An 11,794-nucleotide genomic window follows, 5' to 3' on the forward strand; every position below is an offset into this window, starting at 1 on the left:
TTTGTCTTGGCGGAAATACAAATATATCACTAAGCTGTGTTTTCTGTTATACTTATCTAGATTTATTTTACCACAGCAAATGCATGAATATGAACATGTAAAAGAGATGATTTAGCTGAAGCATATCTAACTCCAAATTTTTCTGTACATATTATATACTTTAAGTCCTGTAGTGTAGTATCAGAAGAGGAACCAGGATGCATATGGACAACAGATTAATAAATGGGTGAATAAAATACAACTGAGTCATTCAGCTGTATATAATTAAGTTTGTTTTAGTCTGTTTTCGGAGTTGCTTCCAGACCTCTTATAGGAAGAAGCTTGTCACTATCTGCTGTGTGGCAGGCAGGAGGAGGACCCAAAAGCAGGGCTCGGAACACAGAAGGGTAAACTAAAGATGGCAGCTTTATTGCTGGAGAACCCCAGTACTTGTACAGAAAACTAGATACATTAAACTCAAACCACAGAATTAGTGAACCCAGAACTAGGAAATACTGGGGTTAGGCAGGACACACAGACAGCACATGGGAGTGGTACGACATGACAACAGATAGAGGAAAACACAGGGCTTAATACACCAGGGAGTAACGAGGGGATGGGAAACAGGAGGGAAGCACAGCTGGGGCTAATCTGACATAATGAGATAAGGAAACAAAGCAGAATACGCTGACATAGGACACAGACTGTCAAAATAAAACAGGAAGCATGAGGCATTCACAAGGACGTGGACTTGACACTGAGACAGACTGGAGAGACAGAGGGAACGTGGAGACAAGAGTGACTAGATGTGGAGCGTGGGACACGGGAAAGTACAGCGTAGACATGGGAACCGAGAATAAACACAGGCTAAGATAAATACTAAGGGAGGAAGAACTACAATCACTAAGAACTAAAGAAAACCAAAACTGAACAACAATAAATCAAAGAATCAAATAATATAATTACAAAGTTTGAAACAGAACTACTCAGTCGCAAACCCAGAACTCTGACAAAGCTGATCCAGAGGGTTTAATCTCTATGAATCTGCTGGTAGAACCTGTGGAGGGAGCCCGTTTTTGGATGCTGACAGACATGTGATCTTGGTCGTGTTTTAAGGATTTTTAAAACTAAAACCAGAAATGTTCAGCTGGAGCCTCCATTGGCCCCCTAGCTGCTCCGAGCATCCCACAGTGTCATTGCTGCAATCCCAGTCTACATCCCACAGATATAAAAAGGTGATGGGGTCGGTCAAAAAAGGAAGCATGAAAAAGATGATGATGTAAGGTTGGGATTTGGAGTAGCTTTGGAAATTCACTTAGTCTAGTATGATAATAATATTTAATCACAACAACAACAACAACAACAATAATAATAATAATAATAATAATAATAATAATAATAATAATAATAATAATAATAATTTGACAATATTAACAATAAAAATAATACAAATATGGAGAATAGAGTAAAGGAATAACAAAAAAGCATCAAAAACTCAATTTTAGCAATAAAAATAGTAATCGTAAACAGAAGAGGAAGGTTTTTATGCTGGAAAAAATTATCAATCGTGGTTAATAAACTATATCAGAACCATGGTTATGGTAAATTAAATAAATAATGACCTAATCTTACCTTTCATACATTTCCCACTCCTCATTCCCACATTCATTTCAGTCTAATCCAATTAGTAAAAAAAAGAAAATAGTTTAGCATATATATATATATATATATATATATATATATATATATATATATATATATATTGTTGTATAAAAACATTTGTGGTTCTGGTACAATGTGTACATGTAATGTTACAATAAGGTTCAGCATTATCATTCTTTGATAATTACAGGAGCAAATGAATATGAGTATGATCAGTTCAGTCCACTAAATATGAGCAAAAGTCTTGCTCATATTTATAAAGTTGCAAAAACTTTATAAAGTGGTCTTAATTTTTAAAAAATAGTTCTACAGGCTTTCTGAAGGTCTTTCAAAGTCTTTCTTTGGACACTGACTACTTTTTGATCACTTGCAGTCCAGTCCTTACACTTGACTACATTCAAAATAATGTTAAGCTACTTAGCACTGACCTATGAATCATTCAAGAATTACAGTGAAAGGCACCTAACTCAAGGCATGAACCACTGTTGTCTCTACACAAAACAGCCAATATTGCAAGCAACCAATTGTAAATCATATAGTTTACTTTTACCTTGCTACTAGCAACATTATTCAAAAACACATTATTGGTTCCCATTTCTTTAGTTGAATCTAAGAAAAAATGGGATGGGTGTAAAATAGTATTTTTGCTACAGATTACAGAAAACATACACAAGTATTTTTGTACCTAGCAGCTCTTTGATTCCCAATTAGCTATTAGCTGAAAACTTGGCGCATCTTGGCATGTTGTGCAGTATGTCCTTAAAAAGTCTGAGGAAACTGGACAAGTAAAGGACAACAGAAAAAGTGTCTTTAAAGAAAGATCAATAGCAGATGAATAGGATCTGGAGGTCTTGTCCTTTAAACTGAGGAAAATAGCTTAACTGAGACCTGACAAAGGACCTGCCTGAGAGATACATGTGACCCTAAAGTTGATCTTCCTTCCGTTCACTGAAGCCTCATCAGACATGGTCTCACTGGAAGGGTTCCCTGTCTTATGAAAAACTGAATTATGAACTAAATTTGAATCAAAAATTTAATTAATAATATCTTCAACATATAGAAATGAGGTCAGAAAAGCAGTTGAGTGAAGAAGAAAAGGAGTAAAAGGTAAAAGAGTGGAGGTTCTGTCATGTCACACACACACACACACACACACACACACACACACACACACACACACACACACACACACACACACACACACACACACACACACAATGAACACTCTCAGTCATGGATTGGCCTCCCCAGAGCCCAGACCTCAACATTATTGAAACATTGCGGGATCATCTTGATAAAGAGCTGAACAAAAGGCAAAAGGAGCTTTGGGATATCTTTTAAGAAAGCAAGAACGATTGTGTTCTTGTTCTTGAGTTTTATTGAAGAATAAAGGGGGTCATGCCAAATACTGACTTTGAAGCCTGTTAGAATTGTGCAAAAAAGCCTTTATATACATTTCCATTTATGATTTTATTCATTAAATCTTTGCACTTATTTCCCATTTTCCTTGAAAACTATAAAATAATAAAGGGTGGCTCAAGACTTTTGCATAGTGCTGTATATAATATATAGACACCAAGTGTTTATATGACAGTATCCACAAATGAGTGAGCAAGTGCAGCAGAGATGAGCATCATAGACTTGTGAAGTGGCTTCACTCATCACCTCTTAAACATATTTTTAGCATGATTATAGTCAGATGTTTGCAGAGGAGCAGGCAGATGTTTGTGGCTGCCAGTGTCCTGAGTATTTGTGCTTCTGCTGTTGGTATATTCTACTGATGCAGATGCTACTGGAACTACTTTGTGTATACTACAGCTACAATTAGTTTTGTACATGTACAAAAGATCCAACACCATGTTGCCCAGTTGTTTTATTACTTTATTTACTCAGCGTGTTGACAGACTCTGAGAGTAAGATGACAAGTTACACACTGCTTTTTGCAGGGCTGGAGAATGTATCTGATTGCATACATCTGTTAAATTTCAGCAAATAAACATTTTGTGCGTGCGTGCGTGCGTGTGTGTGTGTGTGTGTGTGTGTGTATTTGAATGTGTTCCTATCAGTGACAAATGCTGTAATATACTATTGTGGCACTGATTACATTTCTGGTCTCAGCATTTGGTAGACTTACCTTTCCTGATCCACAAAATGTATGCTAATTGAAACAGGTGACAAGGTGAGGCAAGGGAGCGTGAAAATGATCATTACAACCACAATCTGGATATCTGTGGTAGCACATTTGCCATCATGGCTTTCATTTTCCTGAATGACTCAATATTTGTTGATACCTTTGTTAAAAAATACAAAGGTTACATCCAAGACATCATTGTTTTCAAGCAAAAATATAAACATGTCCAAGTTGTTGAATAATCCATAACAAATTGATGAATTTCAGGGGGGGCTTAATATTTCTGGTGACAAAAAAACTACAAGCATACAACAACAACAGGTCCCGTCAAAATACATAAGTGTCACGCTACATTGTAATTGAATCATCATAATTCATTCCATTTTTAGAAGGCTGTCGGAAGCATCTAAATTATGTGCTTGTCCTTCATTGTGTAAAATTCCACAATATCCTGCAATAAGCAGTTAATGAGAATATAGCTACCTGGGGAATGTTTTCAGGCAATGTTTGCGACTGGTGTTGTTCAGACTCAGCCTGACAAACAATGTCTGCGCATATTTAATGGAATTCGTCTTGTGAAAACACAAAGTAGAAGCATCACAATGAGGACTGTCAGTGGACATTGTTGTAACCTCTGCACCACCTGATCAGCTGGACAGAAGTGTTGCAGGATTCAGCTCCACAGCCCCCTAATGTATATAAATGAAAAGTTGCAGGCTACTGTGGAGTACTGAATATTCACTCTTTTTGTAGATCACTTTGTTATGTAGAAAACAAAATATTTGTCTTTTAGTAAAATACAAACTCTTAGAATTCTTCAGCATATGATAAGAGTGGCTAAATAAAATCTTTGAGTAAAATGTCAAATTAAGCGTACATTAATTTTATGCTTGTGAATTATTTACTTTTTTTGGGCCCAGTTTCTGTTTGTACAATATCCATTGTATTGGCTTGTGAATCAAAGGCTATCTAAAATTGTTTTTCTCCCATGTGAAATTTACGGTTAACTGGAAAATGAAAGCTGATTCAACAAATGGCATGTCTGGCAGAATTCCGTGAAACACAGAGCAGTTGAGTTGGTTAAACCTTAGGTTGTCTAATTACCAACACACTTTACTTGATACATACAAAAAGGACCCGTGATCTCTTAAAATGACAAATACCTGACAAAAAAAAAATATATATGTATTGACATTCCACTTCCTGTTAATCACAGGTCACAGGTGATGCTAAATACTTTAGATTTCTTTAAAGAACCCTATTCATTCATTAGTATATTTTGATGCCTAAACTAAAGTGATGATCTTTATTTCGTCCTGCAAATATGAATAAGCCATTTATATCTGACTTACAGCAGAACCAAGAAACATTTTAGCTTATATTCCACTTATTGAAGGATTACACTTCAAACTCATTGTGCTATCAGACAGCTGCCTAATCAGAGTCTAAGCCTAGATAAATGCGCTCTGCTGGAATTTAAAACTGTGACATTTATAAAAATGTCCTTCTCATATACTCATACGCTTTAGTTTCTCTGGTACAACATACCAAATACCCCGCTACAGCAATATTATGTTTGCATCATAAGACATCAGCGCTTTAAGAAATCTTTTAAAATAGGCCATGATGACGTGCTAGCTCTTCTCTACTAAATTCTATTAAGGACAAATGAACAACAACTCACACAAGCAATTAAAACAAAAATGTAAACAGTTTTCTACTGCAACTGAAAACATAAGATAAAATGACCAGAGACACGTCCCAGCCATTCCCAGACAGCAGAAGCTGTCCTATTGAAAGTACACAGGTTTGAGGAAAAGCAACCCAGTGTCTCTCATCAGCTTAAGTGTGCAGTGGACTGATGTGAATTTTACTCCTCAGTGACTCTCACTACAACTGAAGCAGTTTCTGGGCTCACATACCAGACAAGCTATAGCATGAATAGTATTCAAAGGCACTGCACCTTTTTCTAGTAGAATTACTGCGCTATATTTTAAATAGTCTTATTACACTACCTGCAAATGTAAGTGTAAACAGTATGAAATGGTGTGGGATATGAAGTTTACTTAAGACTGCTACTAAGGCAACCTGATACAGAGTATCATCTTTTTTTCCTCTAATATCCACAAAAAAGAAAGACACTTCTGGTTTCACTTATCACCTGGGGAGTAATGTGGGAGTAGTTCAGTCCAACGCGTGTCCAGGAGTTTGTGTGTCAATGAGCTGACCCATGTGTTCAAGAAAGAAGAGAAACTGCTTGGCTGTCTTAGGTGATTTTCTGTGTTTTAATGTATGCAGAATCCTTCTGCTCATGTTCTCTTACGCTGCTTTTGTATGATCTATTTTTACTCCCTTGTATTCATGTGAGACGCACAAAAGGTCAGAGAGAGGTGAAGGAGGGTGAACACTTTTTTTCCAAAAAGAAGAGAAATTTTCAACAGCCTGTGCAGACAACTGTCTAGACAGCATACAATCAGTTTTTTAATTTATTATTTTTTTATATTACCAAGCATGGAAAGGAATAAGAAATGGCTAAGAAATAGGAACATAAAAACATATTCCTCATTTTGAGTCTGAGTTTGACATTGTTTTTCACCTGTAAAGAAAAAAACTTTACAGGTGCCTTATTTATAGGGAAAATAGCTGATTGCTTGCAGTGAACAAGCTGAGGACAAAAAAAAAAAAAACTGCATATATTACAAGTAAGAATAATCTGTTTACCTTGCTTTCTTCTTTCTCTTTCATTTCCTTATGTTTTTCTCTCTTTCTCTCTCTAAATAACAGCCTAATTTCTGTGTTACTAATTATTTAACCCAGCAGTACTGCTGCTGCATTGTGCATTGCAGGGGAGTGAATGAGGTGAAGCAAAGACAAGGACGGATAAATAATGAATGTGACATAACTCCTACTGGATCTGGACATGCTTCCCTCAACCCTCAGAGCTGTCTGTGCAGCTGTGTTAATGATCTAAATGACACAGACTTAAATAAAGATAAGAGACACTGTCACTGAGATAAAAGTGGAAGAGAGCAAAATAAAAAAAAAGAGATTTTAAATGAATGCACTCCTGTCAGATAACTGGAGAAATACCACTTTTTAATATAGAGATTATTGACAATGAGCATGAATAACAAGGTCAGCAAACCTTATTCTTTTCAAAGCACAGGCCCACAAAAACTGTATATTATGCAATATATATCCTGTTAGCACTGTAGACTCATCCGTAAGTTGAGGTGCAGTGGATATTTTATTAGTGTTTGCTATTGTGATCATGTTTTATGCTTAACTTATAACTGATGGTACTGAATGGAAAAAAGGACATTTGTGCAGGAATGAAACATACTCCAGTATTTTTATTTTATTTTTTTATTTTTATTATTTTATTTTTTATGTTTATATTTGTTAAAAAATGCACTGGGAATGATCTTTTAATAGATCAAGCAAAGCAATCATTAAGTTTGAACAAGTCTACATTACCACTTTGGCTTCCAACAATTATAAAAACAAGATAACTGAGATTAAACGATTATTGTGTCACATCAGATAATGCAGTAAAGCCCCAGTTTGCTCTGCATTATCAATCCATTTTTTGAATATTCACCCACTGAAAAGAGAAAGGTGAGCTTGGGCTTTTACCGTCTTAAGGTAGGTCAGATTTACTCTACTGATGATGTGTTTTGGAGTAGTAAAACGCTCAGTACGAGAGGAACCGCTGGTTCAGACGTTAAGTGGATGTGCTTGGATGAGAAGCCAATGGTGCGAAGCTACCATCTGTGGAATTATGACTCAATGCCTGTAAGTCATAATCCTGGCTAGATGTGATGATATCATAGTGCCATGAAAAGTTGGTGCAGGGAGCTGTTCACAACGCAGCTGGGGCAAAGCGCTGGATGATGGTCAGCTCTCTGCTGTGTTGCGTCACCTGTTTGTGGAGAATCTAGTGTTAAATCACCTGCAGATGACACAGTTATTACTATTCACATATTATTGTGTATTTTAGTTTGAAGCTTAAAATAGGTTTAGCTGGTCGTTGAATTTTGTGTATAAGAATTGGTTTATAAGGTTTGTTTAGTTAACAAAAAAGCCTCTTTTCTCTAAATACAGCTGAAAATAATTACAGACTTATAAAACACGCTCCTTTTAAGCGTTAAGCAAAAAAGTTAAGCAAAAGGCGAACGTAGTGCTTTCAAAGAGTCCTTTATATATTGTAGCTGCAAAACATTCTTTATCGTGAAATTTCAAGGATTTTGTTGCTATTCACAAACTATTCACACTGTGTAACTGCAGCATGCATTTGTCACTTCAGTAGCCAAGTTGGTGTCAGTCACTATCTGATTACATGATGCATGTTGGATTTTTCTCAGTACAAGATGTACAGCAGTTCTGTGGTATAATGGGAATTTAATAGCCGTGATAGACTGCATGCAATTAGAGAGGGTGTGAAGAGCCCAGGATGGGATAGTAGTCTTGCCCACTGTATAAATTTTGCATGAAATTATGGAGTGGGAGCAATCTTGTCATGTGTAACCCCCCTGAAGTCCAGATTGTGTGGTGTGAAACATCCCTGTGATCATGTGATAAGAAAATAAATGCACGCTCTATTCAGTGAGATTTTCACAGGGATTTTTGATTGACAGCTGTTGTGTTCTACAGGGTTCTTCTGGTTGTATGTGATAAACAGAGGTACATCCTCCCACCAACTGATTTGTTTCCTAATGTTTGTAGGCGCAGCTTTAATGAAGAAGCAGACCTGCTAACATTCTTGCAGAAGGGACCTCTTCAACAAGTATGGGGTCACCATGGAAACCATTCCTCCTCCTGTCTGTCATCAGTGGCCTTTCAGGTAAGAAATTCAAGAGCTAGTGTTCAGAGACTATTTAGAAAATATGTACAGAATAATTTAAAGTATTAATATTACAAAAAGAAAATGATACAGTAATATCTAAAATGATAACTTGCCGGGGATAAATGTGCCACATGTAGGAGAATTTATTTATTCATTCATTTATCGGTGTCAAATATCGGGGATATTTTTTTCACTTTCACATCTTTAAAAAGACACGTTTTGTATTTAAATCCAAGAATTTATGTGCCAGGTTCTTCTTGGTTTCTAAAGGAGATAAAATTGGGAACACCTTTGCACACCTTCTGTGGCTGCTGTACAAAGTAATTACTCATTACCAAGTTTTATTTTATACATACCTTTCTACCTAATTAATAAAGAAAGAATAAAAGTAAATTTACGTAACATGAATGTATATCCAATTACCTTTAAAGTATCAGGCAGGCTTAACTGGCTTAGTAGTAATTAGTTTCAACATACCAGTGCTCCGCTTTATCTGTCTGCTATCCATTATCTTCCCATGCTACATCTTCACTAGTGTGTTTAGCAGTGAGCGCAAAATTTCAAGTTACGGATCAAGCGACTCCCTCAGTCAGTCTAGAACATGGATTTGCCGGTCTAATGGATTCTGCCCTTTTAACAGTTCTTTCAACCCACCAGAGAAGGGTTTGTGCACTCTGGGCCTTTCTCTGAGCTTCATTTATGGAAGTCACAGAAGCTGCACTGACCTCACTGGTCTGCCTGTTAAACCATAATAATAAATGGAAACAACTGTTTCTTGAGTTTTAAACATTGTCTCTTGAGGCTGTTTGCTTCTGAATAAATTGTGGGCATATTTTTTAAAGTTAGGTATGCTGCTGTAGAGCAGTATTGTACATTACAACCTTACAAAGTAACAAAGTGAGATATAATTTATTTTTAGCTGCTAAAAAAAATTATTTAACTTGTATAGAAGTGACATGAAGCAACAAAGAAAAAAACCCACAAATCTTTCTTTTCACTTTTCTCATTTTATGGTTCGAATGAAAATAGCTCATCCTGTATAAAACAACCATTGTTGTTCAGGCAACTATTCCTGATTCAGTATTGTGTGTTGTTAGCCCACATTTGCCACAGACAGAATTTAGGGTGGGCCACTCAGATATATTAATGGTCAATTTGGTGACAAATTCAAAAATGTCTAGCTCCAACCCACTTCCTCTCATTTTCCCACCAACGGGCTGGCTGGACAAGTTGCCTCTGTGATGGTCCTTGATATCACTCAGCTCCCTCTCCAGAGAGCCTTTAATCTTGTGGTCAGACAGACTCCCACTCCACTGTCTTGGACTGATTATATTTCTTAGTTAATGATTTTTCACAGGGTACTTGGCAATTTAAGTATTTGCATAGGAGCACTAAACATAATTCTGTGGGGGGAAAAAAACGCTTGAATTATTATTCAATAAAAAAATTTAACATTAAAATTTGTTTCTTGGGACTGTCACATAGGAAATATCTTTTATACCTTTGATTGTGACCCACTGTTTTGCATTCATTAGATTGTGAATATATTTTATTTTATATATTGACATAAATCTATTACACATGGTTTTTTGTAGACAGTACAGTTTGTACCACAGAATGCCAATTATTCACAGTGCTGCGTTAACATTACAGCAAACCAGACATTTACCACAATTTGAAAATGTTAACATCCCAGCAACTACTGTATACTGTTCAAGAAAGCCAAAGTGTGGGCTCCCAAACCTCTGCTACTGGTATTAGCAGGGAAGCTGCCTAACAAGCCTCCAGTGGTAATTTGAGCTTGAACTCCATCAGCTGACAGGCCTGAGCTTGTATTTCAAATGCACCATAAGGTTTGATGTAGTCTAATCATAAGCATTTTGAACTGCTGTCTGTAAACTGTAATCATTGCTTCCCCAGGGATTTTGTAAAAGCAATGCATGGAGCGCGTGGGAATGTGTGAAGGAGATGGTAAAGCTGATGACTGACAATTTTGAGTTAGTTTTTAATCAAGCTGTTTTTCGTCACAAAGTGTCCAATTTTCAACTTTTAAATGCAATGCTTTTACAATACTTTTGAGTCCCATTTAAAACCTTTGAAAGCAATGGTCTCAGTAGAGCTTTATGATACACAAATAGAAGCATAAATATAAAAGGAGTTGTTTAACAAACTGTGGAACACTCATGTTTGGTAGCATTTGACAGCTGACCATCACTGACAGTGCTGACCACTGTCCATCACAAAGTGTGAAGGAGGATAATTATAGTGAGTTCCTGTTTTCTAATTTCTGTATAGCTTTTTAATGTGCCCTAAAGGCATGAAGAAATGTAAGAGTTTATTCTCCCTTTTTAAAAAAAAAAAAAGTATTTTAAATTCACAAGAAGAATCACTGCAAAGTGCAGTGACTATTGAAAGCTTTTCAGCCCAACATGAGCACTTAAGAAATTTCTCATAAATGGCTTGTGTGTCTCTATGTGGGTGTCTCTTTGCTTTATGTGCGATAACAGAACAGGCCACGGTTGCTATAGAAGATTCTGATTTTTCAAACATGAATAGAGAAATAGGAAAACTGGTTGGAGAGTCAACAGACTCTGGTTCACTGAGGTCTACTATGGGACTTAACAATGAACCGAATCTTACAGTAGTAGTAGTACATTTGGCACCAATTCCCAATGAAAGCAATACTACAAGGTATTGGTGTATGTATGAAGGTGGTAAGAAGATATCAATACTAACAGAAATTCCACTATTAAGTAACTGTGACTTGGACTTTTTAAAATTAGCTGACAGGAAGTTACTGTGGAAAAGAGAAGAGTTTTCAGTAATTCTTTTTCTGTTTGTCAAGACTTCAACAGTTTATCAAGTTTATGGACAGGGACTTAGCGGCTTGTGTAGTTAATTTGGTTCAGTTGAGCCAATTCTGTCCATTGATTTTTGATCTCAGGATTTGGTTTCCTGGTTCCTTAGATGTGTACAGTTGACAGAATTTGCTCTGCTTGCTCATTATGGGTGTCTCATCTCAGTACTACTACAATGACTTCTGTTGTCTTCCTGCTTTGTAAACTAGCTTCCTTTCAGAAAAAAAAGAATGCAAGGTTGTTTCTCCTTCTGGAATATAGGTGAACATATGTTCACATATACTGTTATGTACAACAAACTCAAGTATTTAAATGCTG

At 36.3% G+C, this 11,794-nt stretch overlaps 1 protein-coding gene across 4 annotated transcripts in view; it reads left to right on the forward strand.

The window, feature by feature from the left end:
• cntn5 (contactin 5) overlaps nucleotides 1–11,794 on the forward strand; it is a 114,608-nt gene that overhangs the window by 25,311 nt on the left and 77,503 nt on the right. For all 4 annotated transcript variants that reach the window (XM_026191357.2, XM_026191358.2, XM_026191359.2 and 1 more), the window contains exon 2: nucleotides 8,498–8,615. In XM_026191357.2, coding sequence (XP_026047142.2) covers nucleotides 8,561–8,615 — 55 coding nt within the window. In that variant the 5' untranslated portion in view covers nucleotides 8,498–8,560. The remainder of the gene's footprint in view (nucleotides 1–8,497; nucleotides 8,616–11,794) is intronic.

This window comes from Astatotilapia calliptera, chromosome 14 (genome assembly GCF_964374335.1).
Source record: "Astatotilapia calliptera chromosome 14, fAstCal68.1, whole genome shotgun sequence".
In the NCBI taxonomy this organism is placed as follows: Eukaryota; Metazoa; Chordata; class Actinopteri; order Cichliformes; family Cichlidae; genus Astatotilapia; species Astatotilapia calliptera.